We start from the raw sequence: 24,193 nt of genomic DNA on the forward strand, positions 1-24,193 counted from the left end.
ACTTACGAGAATTGAACAAGTTCCTCAGGAAGGACAAGTTCAAGATGGTAACTCTCTCTCAGATACTTCAGGCCCTCCAGCTCCAGGACTGGCTGGTATCTCTGGACCTTCAGGATGCTTATTTCCATGTGCCAATCCATCTCAAACACAGGAAATACCTGAGGTTCGCAATTGGCGCCTCTCATTATCATTCTGCCATTTGGGCTGACCTCCGCCGTGAGGGTCTTCACCAAGCTGATGTCTGTAGTGGCGGCGAGTTTAAGGAGGGAAGGGATCCACGTCTACCCCTACCTGGACGATTGGCTGATCAGGGCTGTATCTTCGAAACAAGCCCAGGCCCAGCTAGATTATGTCTGCCACTTCCTTCACAAACTGGGCTTCTCCCTCAATTTAAAGAAGTCACAGATGATACCATCACAGAGACTCCAGTTCATTGGAGCGGTCCTGGACACTTCCCTGGGAAAAGCCTCGCCACCAGAGGTGAAGGCTCAAGATATTCTACAGATGGTCACCATGTTTCAAAATGCCCAACGTCTCCCAGCCTTCGACTTTTTGAGGTTGCTAGGCCTCATGGCATCCTGCATCTTCCTTGTGCCAGAGGCTCGCCTGAGATTAAGATCTCTTCAGTGGGCACTGAGAAGTCAGTGGTTGCAATTCTCAGGGAGAATGACAGATCTCCTCCGGATTCCGGACAAGGTAGCCCGTGACCTTCAATGGTGGGCCTATCCAGAGAACATCTTGAAAGGAGAACTGTTTTGGCAGCCATGGCCGGAGATAACAGTAGTCACAGACGCCTCACTCACGGGGTGGGGAGCCCATGCCAACGACTTGACCATCAGCGGTCGTTGGTCTCCATCGGAGTCCAGACTACACATCAACCTATTGGAGCTGAGAGCGATCAGACTAGCGCTGAAAGCTTTCCCGCCATCAGTACAGGGGAGAAATGTCCTGATAATGACGGACAACACGGTGGCCATGCACTACCTCAACAAAAGAGGAGGCGTAGGATCACTGCCACTGTGCAGAGAGGCGATGCAGCTCTGGTTTTGGGCAATCCAAGAAGGAATCTCTCTATCGGCAGTCCACCTAGCCGGAGATAAGAACTTGACAGCGGACGCTCTGAGCAGGCAGAGCACAGTCTCCCACGAGTGGGAGCTAGCTCAGGAAGTCCTTGAAGAGATCTTCGCCCTTTGGGGAACCCCTCAGGTGGATCTGTTCGCCACAAGCACCAACAGGAAGTGCGATCTGTTCTGTTCAAGGGCATTTCCCCCGAGAGGAGCTCTAGGAGACACGTTCGTAGTGGATTGGGAGTTTCCACTCCTTTACGGGTTCCCACCAGTCCCTGTTATTCCTCAAATGATCAGGAGGTTGAGAAGATTCCGGAAAACCATGATCCTAATTGCCCCGGATTGGGCCAGGAGAACGTGGTACCCGTACCTTCTAGATATGTCCATCTGTCCTCCAATCCGTCTTCCACTCAAAGAGAATATTCTCTCGCAGAAGGGAGGTCAGGTTCTCCATCCAGACACCAGAACCCTCAACCTTCACGCTTGGCTTCTGAAAGGGTGAGGTACAAGGATTGGGATCTCCCTGATGACGTCATGGAGGTGTTGCCTTCGGCCAGAAGGCCAGCAACAAAGTCTTTATACCGCTGCCGTTGGAACACATTTTGCAGCTGGTGTAGGGAAGAGAATATCGACCCTTTTTCATGTGGTACACCAATGGTGTTATCGTTTCTACTCTACGTGGCAAACTCAGGCCTTCAAGTTGGCACTGTAAAAGGCTATCTCGCAGCACTTTCTATCTTCAAGCGCACTGCGGAAGAACCATCGTATTTCAAACTTCCTCTAGTGATACCATTTCTCAAGGGATTAACTAATGTTTATCCTCCAAAACCATTTCAGGTTCCCTTATGGGACTTAAATTTAGTCTGAAACTTCCTAATGGGCACTCCATTTGAACCACTTCACTCTTGTTTGCTGAGATTTCTCACACTTAAAACTGTCCTATTGGTAGCACTAACATCTGCTAGGAGGGTGAGCGAGCTACAAGCTCTCTCCTGTAAACCCCCACATACAATCTTCCACAAGGACAAAGGTTGCCCTGCAGGTGAAGCCTAATTTCCTCCCAAAGGTGGTTTCTGAATTTCATATTACTCAGAAAATTACCTTACCTTCGTTCTACCCTCCTCCCCATACGAGGAAAGAGGAAGAAAGGCTACATAGGCTGGACCCAAGGCGAGCTCTCAGCTTTTACATCAGCAGAATGGCTAGGATCAGGCAAGCAGACAAACTGTTTGTAGGATACTCGGGTCACAAGTTGGGACTACCGATAACAAAACAAACCATCTCCAGGTGGATTATTTTGGCCATTCTGGAATGTTACAAACTAGCAGAGAAAGAGCCACCCCAAAATCTCAGGGCTCATTCAACCAGGGGTACTGCAGCCTCTTCGGCTCTCCAAAGACGGGTACCGGTCCAAGACATGTGCGGCTGCCACATGGTCATCCGCACATACATTCACACAATTTTACAATCCGGATTCCTCCACTAGTCAAGAGACCAGATTTGGCAAGGCCGTATTACATCTGGTCCATCCCTAGAGGGATACATAACATTCTAACCCCCACCTCCAATTACATGCCACTGCTATGGGAGTTTATCAAAGATAAGGAATACGTCGGAGGACACAATCCCTTCGAATAACAAGTTACTTCTTACCTTGTAACGTTCTTTCGACGGTATGTTCCTCCGATGTATTCCTTATCGCCCCTCCCATCCATCCCCGCAGTGATACTTCCCTTGTGGTTGCAGCTTATGCTCCTTCAAGGTCAATAACCAATTCAGGCATGACTTTTCTTATGCTACAAAACGGAACTGAGCAACAGACGCAGCGCGTGGCTATTTATGGGCATGGTGACGTCGGCGCCGATACGGAGGCCGTCGAGGGACATCGACTCGGAGGACGTTGACGCGCAGCGCCCTCTACAGAAAAAATTTCCGATGCCAGCAAGCTGGAAACGTATTATCAAAGATAAGGAATACGTCGGAGGAACATCCAGTCGAAAGAACGTTACAAGGTAAGAAGTAACTTGTTCTTCTCCAGCATTGGTCTTACATGGATTCACATGCAAACCATCCATCCTTCCCCCTCTCTGGTTCTTTCTTGGTTCCTACTGGCACTTTTGCAACCAAATCTGAAGATGGCCACCAGGGATGGAGCTTAGGCGGACCAATGCCATTGGCTGGGGCAGTATATGACCCAAAGTGACAGCAATAGGCTATAAAAGCAACAATCCGTATTCAGTTTTGAAGCGAAACTGCGTTCGTTTTACTGAAGATTGCCAGCCTGACGGGGAACATTAATGAGCATGTGAATCTATGTAAGACCCATGCTGGAGAACAGGAATGACAGTTAAGTAACTTGTTCTTCTAGCCAACCTGGCCAATTGGGGCACTTGACACATGTCGCTCTAGGAAAAGACCAATCATGAGTAATAGTGCAACAGATCCCAGTCCTCCCCGTGAATAAAATGTGCTGGGGAAAATGAGTTTGTGTCGCAAACCTGGAAGAAGCAATTGCACCCTTCAATGCTCCCTGGACAAGGAAGGAGACCACTACCCTGGTAAAGTAGTGGACGTCTGTAGACCCTACAAAGAGAAGCTGAACAGGGTGTGTGAAAGACATTTAGAGTCACCTACCTCGGTTCCATGTCATTTCATCGCGGAATGAAACAATGATGGGTTTTTCTCCGTTGATATTTCAAGGTGAAAACTCATCGTTTTTTATTTTTGTATTTTATTTTTGGGGGATTCCCCCCAATCCCTTTAATTATTTAACTCACCGAACACCAACACCCCATCTATATATTTTTTTTAACCCCCCTATAAAATTCGATGAGTCATCACATTGAAATGACAACAGTGAAAAACCCAGTGTCATTTCATCTCACGATGAAAGGACAGTGTACCCCTAACTCAACCTCACATACCTTAAGAAGGGAATTGGATAGGCAGAAACTGGGTTTTTCCACCAGCAACCCTGGGGAGGAGAAAGGAGACCCAAGCAAGACCCCTGGCACGAGGGACCCATCTGCTCCCTTCCAGAGGAGGTGTGTGAGAATACTAATCTACAACCAGACTCTTTAGTTGGATGGGCAGATAGCGCAACTTTAAATCACTCAAAAATGTAGTTCGGAATAGTCGACAAATACCCTCGGCTAAAAGGTGTGGAAGAGACTGATCCTGCTAAATGGTACGCCGAGATGGTTAAAGGACCATATTTTAGATTGCTTCCTTTAGATGAGCGCTGGAATTTAGAGAGTAGGTTTGGAAATATTTTAGGATTTCCAAGGATTATAGATTTTGAGTTGGTTCAGAACAGGCTTATCCAGGCAGCTAAAATAATTGCTAAGTTTAGGTTATTTTTTTTTATGTCTATGTTTGATTAGAATAGTGAGTCCCTGAGGGAATAGAGACTTGTTAAGAACAGGGTTTTTTTGTTTGGGGTGGGGGGCAACCAAGACCTTTCGTGTGTGGATACCACTGTTGTGCTGGTCTGACCTTTGTGTATTTTTTCAGTTGTTCCCTATTTTTAGCTTTAACCCTTAGATCCTCTAAGAATTCAACCACACGACCATTTTGCCTACACTAACAGCCTACAAACTGACTCCATCGTATCACTTCTTGCATCGCTACACAGCCTACAAGCTTAAACATGGTAAGCCAGTAAATGTTTAACTACTACGGAAAACTTAACCTTTGACAGTATTTGCACAGTACTTTTCACATTTCTGAGAGTGCGCCTATAGGGACATTTTTCAGACACAACATTAAAGGGGGGGGCATTCATTCAAGCAGTTGAGCGATCTATTAATGATAATAGTCCTAATAAGTATACAATTAAAGTCTGCAGCCAGGGCTATCCTAGAGCTGGAACAGAAAATCTCAGTTGATGTTAATTTGAGAGCTCCCTATTTGAGAGCTCCCTATGTATCCCTATTAGCTGCAAGACTCTCTTGGAGGAGGTAGAAAAGCATGTTTACTTATATCATCCAGGATTATAAAGCAATCCATATGTCCCTACCAGTAATCACTTTAGATAAGTATTTTGTAGGGCTAGGCGACATATCAAGTTTTGGAGCTATATCGATATATTTTCAAAATCGATAAAGGATGAGACAATATTGTTAACATCGAGATATATATGCATATATATATATATAGAAGACTACATCAAGAGTGCTTACAAATAATTAATTGCATGATCAAAAATGCTACGAAAAAATTGGGGGTAATCCAACAAAAACCCTAGAAAATAAAGTAAGGGACTTCCATGCAATATGGGAAGAAAGGGATTCTTACTGAGGATAACTGTAAATTCCTGAGGACGACAAACTCAGTGATTCCGACAATATACTTTCTTCCGAAAATCCACAAGGATATTAAGAAACCTCCAGGCAGACCAATAGTCTGTTCAATGGGCTCTGCCCTTGAAAATATGTCTAAGTACATAGATAAAACACTTTTCCCTTTTGTGTCCTCTCTCCCATCTTATATCAAAGACACAACGGATTTCTTGAGACACATTGAAAATATGCCCTGGCAAACCAATTATATCATGGCCACTATGGATGTTGTTTCCCTGTACACATCCATAGGGCATGAATATGGGAAAAAGGCATGTGAAAGCTTTCTGAACACAAGATCTCTAAATTTTTTAGAACACACGAAGATGATTCTTGAGATGATAGATTTGTGCCTGACGAATAATGTTTTCATTTTTAACAATGAATATTTTAAATAAATGCAAGGCACAGCGATGGGCACAATGTTTGCCCCACCCTATGCAAATCTGACCATGGGAGCATGGGAGGCTTCGGATGTGTGGACAGAAAAAAATCATACAACTACTGACAACATCGTCTTATGGCTCAGGTACATTGACGACCTCTTCATAATATGGAAAGGGGCGAAAAAAGCATGGACAACATTTGTCAAGCTCTTGAATGACAAGGACCACAATCTGAGATTCACAGAGACACATAGCAAAACCTTCTTAACCTTTTTGGATGTGAATCTCCGAGTTGTGGATGAGACATTGACTACGGAATGAGATAGGAAACCAACTGGTACCAATACACCTCTACATGCAACCAGCGGCCATTCTAAAAACTTGATATCGAGCATTCCGTATGGTGAGTTTATAAGAATCAGGAGGAATTGCTCAACTTTGAAGGCCTATGATTCTGACAGCAAAATTGCAGCAAAAGGTTTTCTGAAACAATATTATCCAAAGAAGGTCATTGCAAAAGCTTACATAAAAGCGAGCTAGAAAGAAAGATCTGACCTGTTGATAGGAACTCGCTTGGAAAATGAGCCCACCAAAGACAATGATGCAACAAGATTAATTCTGACCTACAACAATGAAACATCCGAAATCAAACGTATACTACAAAGACACTGGAAGATTTTACGATTTTACGAGCGGACAAAGACCTTGCACCTATTTTGAAAACGTATCCAGAAATTAGTCTTACGCAACTGCTCTCTCAAAGACTCCGTGGTTCAGAGCTTTCTAGCACAAGAAACAAGGTCTGCACAAGAGACATGGCTGACAAAACAGAATCCAGGTTTCCAGAAATGTACAAGATGCAACATTTGTAAATATGCCAAGAATTGTTCAGATTACATACACCCGATTTTAGGTGACTCAATCAAGATTACAGACAAAATCACATGTGAGACTGAATACGTGGTGTATGTACTTGCATGTACATGCCAGAAATGGTATATAGGTAGCACCAAATGTAAACTGAAAATAAGAATTCAGCAACATGTGAGGGCCATTTTACATCAAGATCCGAATTATCCAATGGCCAAACATTTCTATGACTGTCATCATTGTAATCTGGAGGATTTTTATTTCTTTGGCATTCATAAAATCGAACAAAATATAAGAGGCGGAGATAGAGAAAAGAAACTCCGACAGAAAGAGACATGTTGCTTCTTAGACTTTGAGAGCAAGTACCCTAAAAGGGCTTAATATAGACTAAGAGATGTACACCTTTTTAGGCTGACATATCTAATGAATTTATGTGTCAAGAGCATCATTAATCTATTCATCTTGTATTTGTGTTTTTTCTGGGTTTTTTTCTGTTTTTTTATGATTTTTCTTTCTTTCTAGTGCATAAGGATTCATGTTCTCCCTTTCAGTTTGGGAGTTTAATATTTCTATCCTGTATGGAAAATTTTGATGAAAAAAAAATATTTTTTCTTGTACTTACAACCCCCCTGATTTCCTTAGGCTAGTTTCCTTAAGGGTGTGATTTGGTCAGAACTTCTTTAGTCTCAGTAAGGGTCACAGAATATGGTGCGAATTTTGGTGTTTTAGGACCCCAGTTGGGGACCCATTTTTTATAGTAGTACACTTTTGGTGGAAATTTTAACTATTTTTGGCGAATTTTAACGTGTGTATGGTGTAAATAGGCTATGACGAGGAGATGTGTGGACATAATTCTCATTTTCATTTTGTTATGTACTTTAACTAAGAAATCAAGCATGGCCACTGGTTTGACAACTGTGGATTCTCTGTTTTAAAATCTGTTTTAAAATGTACTGTTGCAGGTTTTTTACCAGTATTTATATCAGAGTAAAAATCGACATTTTTTGTGTAAATGATATATCTATATATGATTGTGCCTTATGGCTATTAGCACGAGGCACTTTAACTTATGGACATAGGAACATTTGAAGCACTATGCACTTTAATGTATATACATAGGAATGTCTGGAAGCAGATTATTATGCGGCACTTTATAGGCACTATGCACTTTATTGGAATTGCAGTATGCATTTCACTTTATAAATGAAGTTAAAGGCATTTCAGCTGCAAAGACACCAAAATGTTACAAACTATATTACTGAGAGCTACAAGCATGAAGCAACATTATTGGTAACATATTGCTTTTCATGTATTCCTGCACAATGCATTTCCCCATTAATTAATTGTACAAGCACTAAGCAACTATTGTACATGTCAGGGGCAATCAATGAAAATTATAACCACATCAGAGGTTTCATAGATAAAGACGGTAGACAATTGGGCAAATAGATGCAATTGTGAGGAATTTGTCCCTCTTTTATGTCTGTTTGGGCTTTGCCTATTCAGAGATGGCCGACAATCGGTCACCACACGAAAGAACCAGTCCTCTTTTTATGCCTAAAACCATGCCACATGAGCCATTTTAAAGGTTTGGTAATATGGATCACCTGTTGTGATCAAGCAGTGAGGAGACCACGAAACGCGTAAACTCTGCTATGCAAGGGCCATATGTTTTGGGAGAACCACCATGTTGGTGGATTTTTATGAGCCATATGCTGCGCATTTTTAACTAATAAAGAATATTTTTTGATACTGAACACCGGTTTCCTAGAGTAATACTATTTGACTGGGGGAGTGCTTTCCATGGACTGCAGAGGAAACAGTCTTTTCTGATATATATATATATATATATATATATATATATAATAATTTTTTATTTACATTTTGATATTTACACAGCAGTGGAACCCTTTATGTGCTTTTATTTTGATCAATGTCTTATAAATAAAGGTGTTTGTGACCTCTCACATGTAGTTGGCGATTTACAACTGAGCATTTGACCCACACAAACAATATTGAGATATATATTGTATATTGAGATATGGACCAAAGATATCGAGATATGACCTTTGGCCCATATCACCCAGCACTAGTATTTTGTCTTACCATTGTATGGCAGTATTTTTCACATGAGTTTTTTAAAATAAATCGCAGAATTGCTAAATGACTTGGCACATTGATCTTGGCCGAATGTCATTTGTAAGATTGGAAAAGATTGTTTGAATTTTGAGGAGAGTTTACGGAACTGGTCCCTTTGAGACTTTCTGAGTGAGGAACTAAATTGTTACCCGACATGTCCTGAATTATGACTATTCTTGTTAAATTTTGAGTGGACATTTCTATTCTATATTTGGAATAGTTGTGTTGTGTTATTTGGCCCACCAACCCTTATCAGCTAGCTTGAAGTTTTAAATATTGACTGCAGATTACTCATTGAGGAGATTACAGCTAGATTAGTGATGAACTGGACATTTTTCAAAACACTAATCCATCAATCAAAATAACTTGTATCACTTTCAGTTGCATGACATATTCCCCTTTGTACGATCAACAGTTGAAAATGATACAAAATATCAAATCGGTAGGCGATGAGCAGTCTGACCTAGACTGAGGTAAGTGCACAAAATGATCTGATGAAAAATGCAGTTACTTTTGCATGCCTCATAAAAGAACGAGTCTAGGATACCTGAGCCAATCAGTGCAAGGCTGGCCACCTTTTCCCATCCTTATTGTTTATAGTTGATTTCTAAGGCGCCCTATGTGAATTCAGCCAAACTGTAAATGATCCCACACTCACCATCAATGGAGGACTGGGAGGGGCAGTGGTTTTCCTGCAGGAAAATATATCCACTCAGAATCAAATTAGAGGGACATAAGTGCCCTGCGGTCAGGAAGTTGAAATGAGAAGGCTAAATGTTTATTCTAATCAAGACACAATGAACCACTTTGTCAGCCCTTTCTGCCTTTATTAGTTTTGGAGCTGGGGCGGATTATTTTTTTATAGTAAAATTCTATTTTCTTTTTTTGCTTACTTAATTACTCTAAAGCGTCTACTACGTTTTTTTTTCTTTTTAAATATCAACCAAGGCACACAGTCCCTCATTATCTGTTACAGAAAAATATGTCCATGATGAAAATGTCGACATGCCCTGCAGGCACGTGCCAATGCTTGTACATTTTTTAGAGGCCTTGGGATAAGTGGGAATGGATTTGGAAGATTAGCAGTGCTCTTGGAAATGTATAGGCAATCCTTGCTTGCATCTTTTATAATGTTATTCTAAGGAAGTACACTTCCTTATTCTGTTATTATTTACAGATCAAAGTACATCATTTCAAGGGCATCAAGGAGCAGCAAGGTATGAGGCTTCGAATCGAATAGCAAGTTTTCAGTACACCCCTGGGACATCTTCACTGACGCATCTAAGCGTTCCAGATCTCAACAGCAATATGCCCTTGTGCAGACTGCTTCCCATGCCTTGTTGCAGAAATGCCCCATGTACAGTCTATATTCTAAGCTATGTAAAACAAAATGATGCACATGCAGCTTTCCAGTCAAGGATAAACAGTTCCAGTTCATTGCTGTTTGCAAATCATTGCATAGCGTCAGAATCAATCTTCCATCTCTTGCTGCTTATGAGATCCTATGATGTAAGAAAATAAGCAAGAGATCGTGTGGGCCAATCAGTAAACTAGTAGGGTTCAGCCCATTTGGTAAGATTTTACAGCTTCTTTAGTTCACAGCATGATCTATGAGTTTTTCTGTCCCATAAAGAGAGGTGCGTGGCAGCATATCATTTATAATGAACCTGAGAATTCTTCCTTCCACGAGACTTAACTGTGTCCTTTTTGATGCTTGAGGGAATCATAAAAACTACAAAAAAGGTTAAGTGCAAGACCAGGAAGGGCCTCGAGAAATGACGAGAGGTGTAAGAGCAGTGTGCCAATAAAACTCTTCTGCCGATGGTGGAAGGTATGGGTTCCCGTGGGCCTGTGCCAGCACAATTGGCCTCTCAGCAGCCCTCCATCTTGGTAATGCTACTATAACACATTCATACTGAGATTGAGAGCAAAGACTCTCTATTTTTGAGTACTTTGGTAAGCGAGGCTGTGGTGTTGCACAGCATACGGTCGGGCTTTTCTGCATGCAGGTTGAGTAATTCATGTACCAGTGTCATTTTTAGTAAGCCGTGGGGTCATTCCTTCCATCAACGTGCCTGTGACAGCGAACCTGCACTGCAGCAGCTTCACAGAACAACATATATGCAAGAAAATTGCAGCTCTCCACCAGAATGTATTCTACCCTCCAGTCAGTGTCAGGGATGTTTAATGCCAGCTGTTTCACTGCATTTTATGTTAAAAAAAAAAAAAAAAAGGTAGCAGGCGCCCCACTCTCGAAAGAACACGGCATGATAACCTGTTCAGGGGTTTTTAACCACGTTGAGAGTTCGCAACCATCTGCTTTTTGCTCACTGTACCTTTCACAGATGTGGAATATTCATTTGCATATCAGTATTTGTCCTGCCCACCTGGGCAGTCCAGCACAGAAATGCCTGGCAATTCCCTTCTGAACAAGAGTACCAACAGCAACCCCATATACGTGTTTCATCCTTGTTGGGCCACATCAGTGAGGTGGAGCTGTGCCTCTGAGCCCACTGAGCAGGAAGTCCACGTCTGGTTGCCCCCAGGTAACTTACGGTGACAACCGCAAGTTCTTTCCAAAAATTAAAAAAAAAAGGTAACAGGCGCCCCTCTCTCGAAAGAACACAGCATGATAACCTGTTCACTGGTTTTTAACCACTTTGAGAGTTCGCAGCCATCTGCCTTTTGCTCACTGTACCTTTCACAGATGCTCAGAGAGGCACAGCTCCACCTCACTGAAGAGGCCCAACAAAGCTGAAACACGTGTATGGGGTTGCTGTTGGCATTTTGTTCAGAGAGGAATTGCCATAGCATTTCGGTGCTGGACTGCCCATGTGGGCGGGACAAAGACTGATATGCAAATGCATATTTCCCATCTGTGAGCAAAAAGCAGATGGCTGCGAACTCTCAGTGGTTACAAACCACTGAACAGGTAATCAATCATGTGTGTTCTTTCGAGAGAGGGGCGCCTGATACCCTTTTTTGCATTTTATGTTGCTTGATGCCCTTTGAGGGACTGACAATCTGCCAACAGGACTCGCTCACCTCTCTTCAAAGAGGGCAGAAAATAATGTCCGTTTGCTGACTGGTATTGCCAATGGAAGGCGTGGGCTTTCACCTCCTGCAAACGTATTTTTCTTTAATTGTCAGTTTTGGTGTTCCCTCTAGTTTTTACCGTAAACATATCTCTGACTTTCTGCCACTCCATTATTTTAAATAAACGATTCGTTAAAAAAGGTCGTATTTTTTTTTTAAGTGCGTGACGACAGTGGCACTCCGCTGCTTTGATCTACAGCTACCAGCTAACCAGTTTGTGTGGTCAGAGGTGGGAATTTGAATTAGGAATACATCAATTTAATTGTATTCCAATTGGAGAAGTGGCTGTGAGGTGCATTGGTGAGTGGGAACTTGCACGTGGACTTTCGGAAACAGCCATTGCAACACCTTAGGGCTTGTCCAGCCTCAAATGAACTCATGAAATAAATATAACATTATTTCCGGGTCATGCGGGGAAGGAAAGTATTCCCACCATGTTCTTGGCTCTTTTCTGTTGGCTTTTTCTGCTGTCTCTATTTGATATAAAGAAGACTGTCACTGGTAATATTTCCATGAAAGGTGTAACAGCAGAAACGGCCAAAAAGAAAGGCCTGTGTGTCATAAAATGACATGCAGCAAAGTCATGAGTGTGCAGAGGGTGGGAAGCTGGCAAAGCACAGGCGCAAATGTTGATTACTTTGCAAATGCTATCCCCTTCAGCTTCATGGCATTAGTGTTGGCCTCCACGTAGTGGAAATATTTCCTTCCATGTAACCCCCCCACGATCTTTCCTGTTTTATCATCTTAAAACAAAACGCCCTTATTATTTGTGAACACAAACAAATGCAAGACCTATGGCTATTGTATTTGTCAATCTTTGTTTCCCAAGACTCTTTGGGAAATCAAATATAATGTTAAAATAACTTACTGGTAATCCTTTTACTGAGTCCTTTGCTTCATCTTCATAATCTTTACCCTATGTGGCATCCATCACCTCCCAAACTGTGACAGAATGCCACCTGTGAGTGTGGAATAGCATGAGCTTTTATTTTCATTTTCACATCAAATGATGTGGGTAAATATTTTTCTGTAAGTGATTGTTAATCAAATCCCACTTCCATAATGCTCTAAGCTGAAAAGCGTCGTGCAAACATTTCCCTCGGCTGAGCCTGTGTGGCACTTCTCAGCAATCCGCAGTGGCGGGAGAAGCCAGCGAGATCCAGGACCCTCTTCATGTCAGGTGTGGCTAGGCAGAGCAAGAATATGTCAGGTGAGGCATCCCATCAGGCGGTCAGCACCATGGAGAGGTTGCAGCGCCTGCCTATCAAGGAGCTAGAAGGGGGGGCGAGAGCATCTGCAGAGACCTGCGTGCCGAAAAGCTGCCACCCGATTCCTGCAAGAAGCCATCGGCAAATGAGAGCCAGCTGCGTCTGCCATAGAACACAGATTGCGAGTCGCCTACGTGGCTCTGTATTAGACGGATTTACCGTCCGTCCCGCGGACCACCATCCAGAAGACGAAGGTACACAGTGGCTCCAGGGAACCGAGAGGAGGGCGGCAAGGTCTCGAGAGGATAGCAGAGGAGCAACATGCTCGCCTTGGAAGCAAGATGACACAGAGCAACACAGGTTTGATCCCGGAGTCTGCGCTTAGAAAACTCTGGGTATTAAGCATGTTATAAGTAACATATCAAATCAAGGAGAACACTGAGAAACCCGAAGGAGGGGTGAGCCATACGACACCAAGGCGGGATGAGAGCCAAGAAACCCCCAAAGTGGGGAGAATACCAAGTGACCCCAAGGTGAGAATACTGAGAAAACCCCAAGGCTTTGTTATCCCAGGGACCCCAGGTGGGCTGAGAACCTAGAAGCCCCAAAGCGGGGAGAATACCAAGAGACCCCAAGGTGGGGAAGTGAGAAGAGATGCCAGATTGTGGGGAGTAAATTAACAAGGGGGAGGCCTGGGAGACTCTCTGCCAGACGTGTCTGGGGTTGCTGTTGGTACTCTTGTTCAGAGGAGAATTGCCTAGCATTTCGTTGCTGGACTGCCCCAGGGCAAGACATAGACTGATATGTTTGGGATATTTCTTCTCTGTGAAATATGGTGAGCTAAAGACTCTGGCTAAGTCTCTCATAACCAGGACTCATGTCTAGCAGAGAGTCTCCCAGGACCCCCCTTGTTATTTCCATTGTGGGGAGTGCAAGAAAAGAAACAGAGCGAGGGACGAGAGTGAGACAAGACCCATACCAGGATAGGAGCAAGAGTCCCCCAAGTGGGAAAAGAATGACCCCCATATGGGGAGCAAAAGACTGAGAGAAACCGCAGTGTAGGGGAGAAAGATAAACTCCTCTCTGGGAAAGGAACAGAGGTGATAGACACTGAAAGAATCCCAGACTAGAAGGGAGGAAAGACCTTTGATAAAAACCCAAGTTGGAAAGGCAAGAGACTGAAAAGACACTCCATGTAAGTTTTGGACTGTGCACCATGAGGAGGAGCATATTGTAAAGTGAAAACCTGGGTGGGGGTCAGAAACCTGCCATCGTCCCTTTATTTGGAAAACGGCCCAAAGTATTTCTTAGTTGGATTTGTGTTTTTCCTTTGTAGTGGTAGGGAGGGAACTTAGGTTAAAGTAGTAGTTCTGGAACAGTGATTTCATGTATGTAAGACATCCTGTTGAGCACCCTTTTACATGTTTCTTTGTAGAGTAGGGCACTGAGCCTTGGGGAAAGCGTGGGCCCTGTTTTCATTAAAAAAAGAAAAAACATTCAGATAAAATGCTGTTGTCTGTCTCCTGATTCTGACCTACCACAGTACTATTGTTGTTTGGACTGCTTTTGTGCTAACGTAACACCCCTCTTGAAGAGTTTAGCCTGCCCTTGGCCAAGGTTGCCACAAGAGGTGAAGGACATATATTGTCAGGCTGTGCCTATTTCACCTTTATGATTGTGATTACAGCTGGTTTAGTGGTAGTGTGAGGAAGAGTAGGAGTTTTATTCATGACTTAACGCTGTACTTCTACAGAGCAGTAGTCATTCTGTCACAGAAACCGCTCCTTTTGCTCTGAGCCAATGAAAAAGCCCCACCTTGGTAAGGCTAATCTTTGTTCCACCACTTACCTTCTACCATACTCCAGAGGTGTAGTCACTCAGCACATAGGCCTGGGACAAGGAAGAGAACGTATACAAGTAATGGGATTGCTGGTATGTACTCTAGACATTACCTCTGCATCCCTCTTACTCATTGCAGTTCTTGCCGAATGAGGTAGTGAGCAGGACACAGGATTTGCACAACAGAATCAGTTTAGAACACCAAATGCAATGCGCTCAATATCATTCTATCTATGGGGAATCAGACATTAACATATGACAAGACGTATGACCTGACGGACTGTCAAGGTAGCCCCAAATACAATTTGAAATGATTGAAACATTTCCCCTCTGGGATACAATTGAACGCTGCCCAGGTAGCGGTCATGGCACAGGTGAATCTGTCCTGTACTGCTCGGGGGGGCAAGAGGGGGATGAGAGGGGGGAGACACCAGAAGCCACATACACCATGAAAATTAATGTCCAAATCCAACTTCTCAGGACTGTGGTAGTAGGCTTCTATCCAGCCAGTCCCGCACCAAAGGTGACAGCCTAGTAGCCGCTTTCCGATGCTTGTAAAGTCACACTACCCTGCCCACATCTGGAGTCCTAAGAGCAAAGAGCTAAAGGGCCTGATTCACAGAAGTATTTTATAATGGTGCAATCCCATTGAAAAACACTGTGTGCATCAGGCCCAAAGCCTCTAAAGGACTCGGAGTATGAAGCACTAAATACTCATGAAGATGAATGTCTGAGGTGACTTCGAGCATAAAGAGAGAATAGGGCTGAAGCACAAGACCATCAGAAACAAACATTTGGCATGGTCGGAAGAAATCAAGGCCTCAAGCCTGCGGACAGCGATCCTAGCCATCATGAAGAGGGACATATAGTACAAAGGGTTAAGTGGCTGGTCCTTCACTGGCTTAAAGGGAGGAGCAAAGAAGACTTTTCAAAACTAGACAAAAGCCATCCTGCAACCCTTCCCTCGAGTCACCTGCTGGCTCAGTACTTCCACTTCGAGTTGCCGTGCTCCCTCACTGGCCACCTTAGAAATGTAAAATGGACTTCGTCCATGTTCTTTTCAATATTGCGACGGCCATTTTGGTTTCAGTCTTTTATTTTTTTATTTTTTATGGTGCGGTTGAGCATGCACAGTATGTGTGTAGCCCATCTACTGGCCATAAAATAACATAAGCCCCAAGTGCGAATAGTGATTTCCCACCTACCTCCCACACGCCTATATCTAGGGCATGCATGGCCAGTAACTGCCCTGAGCCTTTGCCTAGGCCATCGTTTGTTTGGACTTATTTAGGTCCTGTCTGGCATGCTGTTACCGGGATGATAGTTATAAGTATAATGAATTTGGAATGACATGCATTGGTTCTAGAGTGCACATCGAGCACTTGATATTCTCGCTTGTTTAATGAGGGAGACCAAAAGCGTCATTGAAATTCTAAGCATGTTGGTCCAGGCAATAGATGAGTGAGTGGTGAGTCGATATAGCATTAAACGGTACTTCTCCCATCCTACCGCCACCACCCAAAAGTGACCTGTGAATATTCATTGGATACCTACATTTAAGAATTTAAGATGCCCACGTCCTGTGGTCGCCTGCCAGTTCCCAGAGGAGCATGTTATACAGCCCTGGGGGTTGTCAGCAGCATACCCTTTCTTGCAGAGCCCTCATGGATGACCCGTTTCTAGACACATTTCTGTAAATGTTTGAAAGTTTGCAAGACCTCGAAACACCCAAAAAGTGGGTGATTCAGGCTTCCCTAGAAGTAGTTGCCTAGTACTATTTGCAATGTTGTAGCCTCTCCATGTTCTCATGAAATACTGTAAAGAAAATTGTCTGACGTGTGCTTATTTCTTTCTCCTACATGCAGGCAAATCAAAGATCAGAACAAGAAGGTAGCCAACTTAAAACACAAAGAGCAAGTGGAGAAAAAGAAAAATGCCCAACTGTTGGAAGAGGCACGGCGCAGAGAAGACAACCTCAGCGACAACTCCCAGCAGCTCCAGGTAGTGGAGCATGTAGAACCAGTCAAGAATGTCCAAACCCGAGGTCTACTGAATGTGGTTTGGAGGCATGCTTTGTAAAATGAATGGCCAGCTTTCTATAGAACTTCACTTGGCTGCTGTGCTGTGTGGAGTAGCATGCGTGCTGCCTCTTCAAAGAATGGAGTAAGTACCTCCATTCACAGGCCCGGCCCCAGCTATCCCTTTCAACCTGGGCAAACCCACAACCATGAAAGTAGTTTGAGGTGCTTTACATGCTGCACCACCTGGAAACGTAAATGTGGTGCTCGACGAGCATTTGACAACCACTAATATAGTTTCATGGAATGGAATGCAAGGGCCGCATGAATGTCAGGATCTCGTTTCTAAATGTTTGGACTTGGAATATCAGTTTTATTTCTGCTAATTGAAAATCTGTGCTATATTTCCTCCGATTTGGGAATAAGTGTGTGCGCTACTTCAACATGTCTATGAAACAGACCTCGCTTGTATTATAGCCTGATATTTTGAAAGCGCAAGAAGAGGTCGAGTACTCCTGAATGGCAGCACCATTTCCTCTTAAAGTGCTTTTTTCATTTTTGCTGCTAATGTTTAGGGCTCAATCGCCATACTCTGGAGAAATTTAGGGGCGTTGGCACTGTCCTCTAGAAATTATACTTTTGTTACATTTAAAGGTATTTGAAGTTCTTTTTTTTCTTCATATCCATGACTTTAGTTTCCACAGATCCCAGGACAGTCTCTATCAGTGCAGTGATCAGAAACCGGATTACTATCAAATGCTAAGTGACTGGGTGGGAGTACATGGGTACACTCCGAGGAACCCTAGTTTTAAGCATGAATCTGATGTAAAAGTTTCCCTTTTTAATGAGGATTTGTTGATGCTTGGGGAAAGTAACTCTGAAATATTTTTCTTTTGAATGTACTGGTCTGGGAAGTGGATGTGTCGTAATACCCCGACGGTCCTAGACTGTGCCTTTTTCCAGTTAAGATGTACTTTGTTATTTAATAGTCAAACCATAAACATATTCTTAAAGATGTTTATCAAAGATTTGCACTGCCTATTACCAGGTGTATGTGAGTAGCCTGCCATGATTCTGTACCCTGTGTGAGTGCGATCCCACACCATGTTCCCTTTTCCTGACAGTGTTGACTGGAACCTGCATCTGTCCTGTACAGAGATTCATATAGCATGTGGTGTACTTGCCTTTTTTCAGATTTTTACCTTCCTTTTCCTTGCTTGTGCCGCTTGTTCTGAAGTGTTGTGGTTTCAAAGCATCTGAGTTATACCACACATCGTTTTCTGCAGCTGACCTCGACAGAAGTATGGTTACCTTTTTGGGAATTATAATTCGGTTCTCGCTCGTCCAAATGTATTAAGATCGTGAGTAGATCTTTTTGAGAACTGCTTGCCACTTACTGAAAGCAGTGGTTACTCCTGTAGCTTTCCTTTTAACTTCAAATTGAAAGGAAGGTAACTCCATGAGTAGAGAAAAACAAGTACATGCCTTTGGGTACACTGGTTGGAGATCCGCACCTGAAATGTTAATATGCTAAATGTTCAACAGGAATGAAGAAGCCATCATGCCCAATTGGCTCCAAAATCGGTGTGATTGTGTCTCTCTCCAGGGCAGTTTGGTATGACGATTGGCCAGATTGCTATCAAGACTTATGCAGGAGGGGTGCACCTAACAAAAAAGGATTTTCTTCACATGGGGTGGCAATCTTGGTTTATAACACATAAATGAGGCTAATATATACTAAGTCTGATAAGGGAGGACAGCCGGTAATAGCTACATTGTTATGGCACTATAATGAAAAACTGGCAATTGCTAACATTCACGCCCCCAACATTGATGATGCTTTGTGTTTTTAGTAAATCTTTTTTGGCTAGTAGAAATTCAAATTACTTTCTGGATCCTCTACTAGACAGGACAATGAGTCTTCGTATAATGAAGCCAAGAATCTGAAATGCTTTGGTAGGTTTCCTGAATGGTTTAGGCTAGGAATAATTCTTCTCAAAAGTTGACGAATGGTATCGCCTCAGTGAACTAGTCTCTTGATACGAGTAAACTGTTCCATCTGAGCATTGTCCTTTGGAACTAGAAATCAGAGGGCTTTTGATAACCAGTTGCTGGCATATCTAGACTGCCTTTAGAAAAATTGTTAGTCATTTAGGAATTCCGATTCCTGCTATTCAGTATCCCAGAAGTATTCCTGCATGAAAATGAGGTACGTGCAATCCGTCTGTTTTATGTCCAAAGAAGGATGTGACAACATGTTAGTCCAGTTTTAAAATGATCCAAAAACCAAGGTTTGATAACTTTAGATTAAATGAAAACACCATGCATAGATGGCATTCACGTTCAAAATCCCATAACTACCTCATCAGATGGGAGTTAGTGCGAAATGATTAACAAAAGCAGGATGCCCATTAATTTCCCTTGGAAAAGAAAACAAATGAATGCTCACTTTAAACGCTATTGGATTTACGTAGCAAATGCTTCATATGCAGGCCACCTATGTGCATAACAATAAACCAGATACTACCAAGAGTACCAAATGGTGATAGGATTCCTAACGGGGCACCAGAAAAATGAGTATTTACAGAATTGTACAGCCGATTTGTAATGTGAGATTAGATTTAAACAACCATTTAAAAAAAGGATGTGATGTTTAGCATTTACGGTACTTCACACAAAGTCTAACATAGGTGTGCTTGAAATACCATTACTGCAACCAGACATCAGTGTTTCTAACTAAAATGTTTGTCCGTATCCCCCTGGCAGCCTCACCCATATAATTACCAGAAGTCATTACAATACGCAGTTGAACTAAATGTCACTTAGGACTGTACACACTTACCCTCTAGAATTCTTAAAGTAGGACCCAGAACGCTCTTTAAAAAAGTTCATGGTATTGTAGAGCTACCTTGAAATGTAAAATTGGAAAAAGCACAATTTGAAAGAAGGGCGTGTTTAACAGTTGCAATAAATACTTAGTGTGAAGATGTTGATAGCTATGTGTAAAATTTCCTATTGTAATCAAACGTCACTGTTTCCAGATAAAAGGTTTTACTGCACTCCCTTGGCAACCCCAGCTATACAATTACCTGCAGTAATTACAGTGCCAGTTAATCTTAGAACCACTGTGCAAACTAAAACATTACATCAAAGCTACGTACATATGCTGTGAATCCTATGTAGATTTTGCTGGTGAGTTTAGTATTTTAACAGTCCCTTGCTTGCTGACTGGCATACAATGTGACAACATCCAGATACATTGCCAATCTAGAAATGATCTAGTATCCAGTAGTCTCTCGGTGTGCCTCATTTTTAATAGTCAACCAGATCAAAAGGTTTTGGCCGATGGAGTGATTGTTTCCTCTTGCTGATACACTTGTACAGCGATTGCACAGATAAGCAGCAGTGGCTTCTACTATGAACCATTGTGTTATAGTACAGCGGCATTTAAACCTTTTTTTATACTGAGCCCCCTCCCTCCATCCTCTCCTGTGAGTAAAACCTATTGTTCCCGACCACCTCGCATGCTGTAACTGCTTATATTTTCTCTTGGAAGCAGTAACCTTATTCCCTTCTTAAAGAGCCTTGTGCCCTCTGCCCGCTCCTCCCTCTCTAAGCCTCCAGACGTTCTTTGGGTCACCCTAGGGGGCCAGCCATACAATTTGAAGACCACTGATCTAAGACAACTTTACTTGATTAAGGGGATGGGTACAGCAGATAAACTGCTCAGTGTGGATCATTAGCTATTCTAATACATAGTAAAACAGGATCAAGGAGACTGTTTACAATATTGTAGTTTAAATCTATCTTGTTTTTACATGTTGGTTATGTGTTGGTCAGTTAATTCATTTCTTTTTTTAATATTGTTGTTTTTTATTTTTGGTTAAAAGTTGGCTAAGTCGGCTCTGCCAAAATATTCCTTTATGTATCTGCTTTCTGGTTGATGCTATGATGCATTGTTGTGTTCCTTCCTGGTCAGCATGCATCCAGCTTAGTGTATGACTCCTTTGGTTTTGAAACATATAAGTGCCACCTTGTGGGCAAAACCATTCTAGAGAGAAGAGAAAATGTTTAAAAGAAGCAGTCCTTCTGCTTTGTAAGTCTTTAGCCACAGTTCATCCTTTATGATAGCCCTTCTCTTTCCTCAGACATTGGTCATCACATCGCTACTCTGTACTTCACCTTCATCGCAGACCTTTTTGATACTCCATCTTTCTCTTTTGCCAAGGTACTTCATCTTAGTCCTCCTTCGTCACAGCCCTTTTCTGTCTGTCCACTCCTTTTTACAGTCCATTTGTTCCTTCTCCCTTTTCACAGTCCTCCATGAACACATTCCTTTGCTTTCAACACTGTCCTTCTTTCTCTTTCAACACTGTCCTTCTTTCTCTTTCAACACTGTCCTTTTCTCTTTCAACACTGTCCTTTTCTCTTTCAACACTGTCCTCCTTTCTCTTTCAACACTGTCCTTCTTTCTCTTTCAACACTGTCCTTCTTTCTCTTTGAACACTGTCCTCCTTTCTCTTTCAACACTGTCCTCCTTTCTCTTTCAACACTGTCCTCCTTTCTCTTTCAACACTGTCCTCCTTTCTCTTTCAACACTGTCCTTCTTTCTCTTTCAACACTGTCCTTCTTTCTCTTTCAACACTGTCCTTCTTTCTCTTTCAACAGTCCTTTCTTTATTTTGTCAGGGTCCTTCTCTTTCGTCGTGGTCCTACTCCTATGACCCATCTCGTTTCCTCAATACTGTATGTGCATTCCTCGCTAGGGCTGGGAACGGAACCTTTATTCACTTACAAAAAAGCATTTCCCGTGCACACTTGCACTGTCCTGTAATCCCCCTCTTGGGCGTGCCTCTTGCATGCTTCTCCACGGGCTTCTGGTCCCTTTTCACACTTCTGTGCCTCTTGCACCTTTTCCATTGGTGTCAGGCCCCTTTTACACGTATTACTTCAATGTCTGACTTAAGTCCACTTAATACTTCACACACACACGAGCGTCCCTCTAGTTTTGCGCTGTCACTGTTAATTTCACATCGTTCCCTTTTTCTTCACTCAAATACTTTAACAAACACAATCCTCTTTCTTACGCGTTTAACATGCTACTTTGTATTGTGCTCTTCACAACCCGGCTCTGCAATGCTTTTAGTCTCACCGGGCTCACTTCTGCGCTTCGGCTTCTCAGCGGTTCTTTATTCCGAGGTCGGGGTCTTGCTACCTGCCCTTCGGACACTCCTGGGCTGTCTCACCAGCCCAAGGGAATGAGCGCTTGCATCTGCAGTTGCTGCAGTAGACCAGCACGCCCCTCAGCTCCCATACGCAGACTCTCCTGTGCTCCCTGGAGATTCGGCTCCCTCGCCACGCTTTTGCAGTTAAGAACTGCAGCTCCTCAGCGTCTTGGCATCCCGGTCTCTGGCCTCTGGTCCTGGGCATCTCGGCTCTCCTCCCAACTCACTCTTCTGCTTGCTCTCCTACTCGTTCCTCATTTTGTGTGAGACCACACCTTTTATAGCAAAAAGACCAGTCAAGTGGAGTCAGGTGTGAATAGTTACTAGTGAATGCCTGACCCTGCCTGACTCTATTAGTTGGACAGCATTGGGTTATTTCTAGGGTAGATTGCCCTTACTTTCCCAGTGTTATTCCTACGGGTAATTTGTACTGATCGTAGTTGCATCTTCCTCGTCTCAGTATTTGTTGCAACTGGGGAGGGGGAGTTGGGTTTAGATTGACTTTGACATTTACAGGCTTTATAAGGTGATGGGGGACGGAATAGGAGTATACCCAATGGCCCTAATTTGTTAGACAAAAGGTGAATCCTTTGGTATTAAAGTATTCCCTATGTTACCTGCCCGGATTTGTGACTACTGGTCGGTATAACCCCCCCCCATGTTCTAAATGGGGAAAAGACAAAGAAACGTTGGAAATAAGATTCTGGTTTTGTCTCTTTCTCGGGTTAGGGTTAATGGGGTCTGTATAACCTATAAAGGCTTCTGGGATTTATTCACATGTTATCCCATTGGAATACCGTGTCTCGCCTAGGGTATTCCCCCCCGAAGAACAATACTGGGCTACCCTACCCAGGTGATCCCCTCATGTCCACCCCCAGGGTTGGGATCCAAGAGCGATGGCCCTTCCCTGGCCACCTGAATAGAGGATTCTTGGGCTTAGATGTGGCAATACCTCTAGGTTTCTCGCAAGGAGCAGGCAGAGGTGCTGACACAAAGGTCTTCGGCCAGGTCGGGCATACCCCTGCAAAAGGATGTGGAGGCCCTGGTCAAAAAGGGCTGGTTCAAGCCTCACTCTATGCAGCCATTGGAAAAAAAGGCTGGATGCCAAGTACAGGCAGGCAGATGGTGACACCATTCTGCTGTCTGCTCATCCCCAGTCTCATGCGTCTGTTATCGCAGCAGCATCTATGTATTAGAAGTCACAAGCTTCTACTGAATCAACCACCACAATGTACCTCTTATCAAAGGAGGATAGGACAGGTCTACCCGAATGCTGGGCTACATCTGAATCAGTCAAACCAAAAGGTCTGGAGGGAAATCTCTGACGACTTGCCAGAACTGCCGCGCCACAAACAGGCCACTTTCAAAGCGGGACTGGCGGAGGCAAAGGTGGTGGCGCAAGACATCATGGAGTTGACAGTGGCCCACATAGATACTGCTGGCCGGGCCATCTACATAGCCACAAACATGAGGCGCTCTGCCTGGATGCGGAACACGAAATTCAATTCCCACATCCAAGAACGCATTCTTGACCTCCCGTTTTGAAGGTGTGGATTTATTCCACTCTTCCACAGATGGAGCTAAATAAAAAGGCTTCCAGACAACTAAATTGTTAGTCATACTAGCCAAACCCGCAAGTAAAACCTTTGAGCAACTGCAAGGCAGGTTGGAGAACAGAGGGAGAGCTTTTGGGGCTTCCAGTGGTTTCAGGAATGCAGAGCACATCAACAAAGGTCACCCATTCTGCATAGACGTTAGCAGCAGCGGTCATCTAATAAGGGATTCTTCCAATTCCCTTTCCGTGCCCCAGCCTCAGATGGGAAGAAACAATGAGGGGGCCTCAGGGTCCACAGCTCTCGTGGGGGGCAGGCTTGCCTCTCAGGGTCAGTTCTGGCGTTGTCATTTCTCAGACTCTTGGACCATTTCAGTGGTCTCTACGGGCTTCTGTCTTCCAATCCCTCTGGTTACCCCTTCCTCCCCTCCCCATCTACAGATTGGGTCCCCCA

The 24,193-nt window shown here is 43.5% G+C and overlaps 1 protein-coding gene across 8 annotated transcripts in view; it reads left to right on the forward strand.

Moving 5' to 3' along the window:
- Positions 1-24,193, forward strand: part of ERC1 (ELKS/RAB6-interacting/CAST family member 1) — a 2,866,486-nt gene that overhangs the window by 1,832,212 nt on the left and 1,010,081 nt on the right. For all 8 annotated transcript variants that reach the window (XM_069628613.1, XM_069628618.1, XM_069628615.1 and 5 more), the window contains one exon: positions 16,811-16,946. In XM_069628613.1, the coding sequence (XP_069484714.1) occupies positions 16,811-16,946 (136 nt within the window). The remainder of the gene's footprint in view (positions 1-16,810; positions 16,947-24,193) is intronic.

The sequence above is a fragment of the Ambystoma mexicanum genome, chromosome 12, assembly GCF_040938575.1.
Source record: "Ambystoma mexicanum isolate Mex_15411 chromosome 12, UKY_AmexF1_1, whole genome shotgun sequence".
NCBI lineage: Eukaryota > Metazoa > Chordata > Amphibia > Caudata > Ambystomatidae > Ambystoma > Ambystoma mexicanum.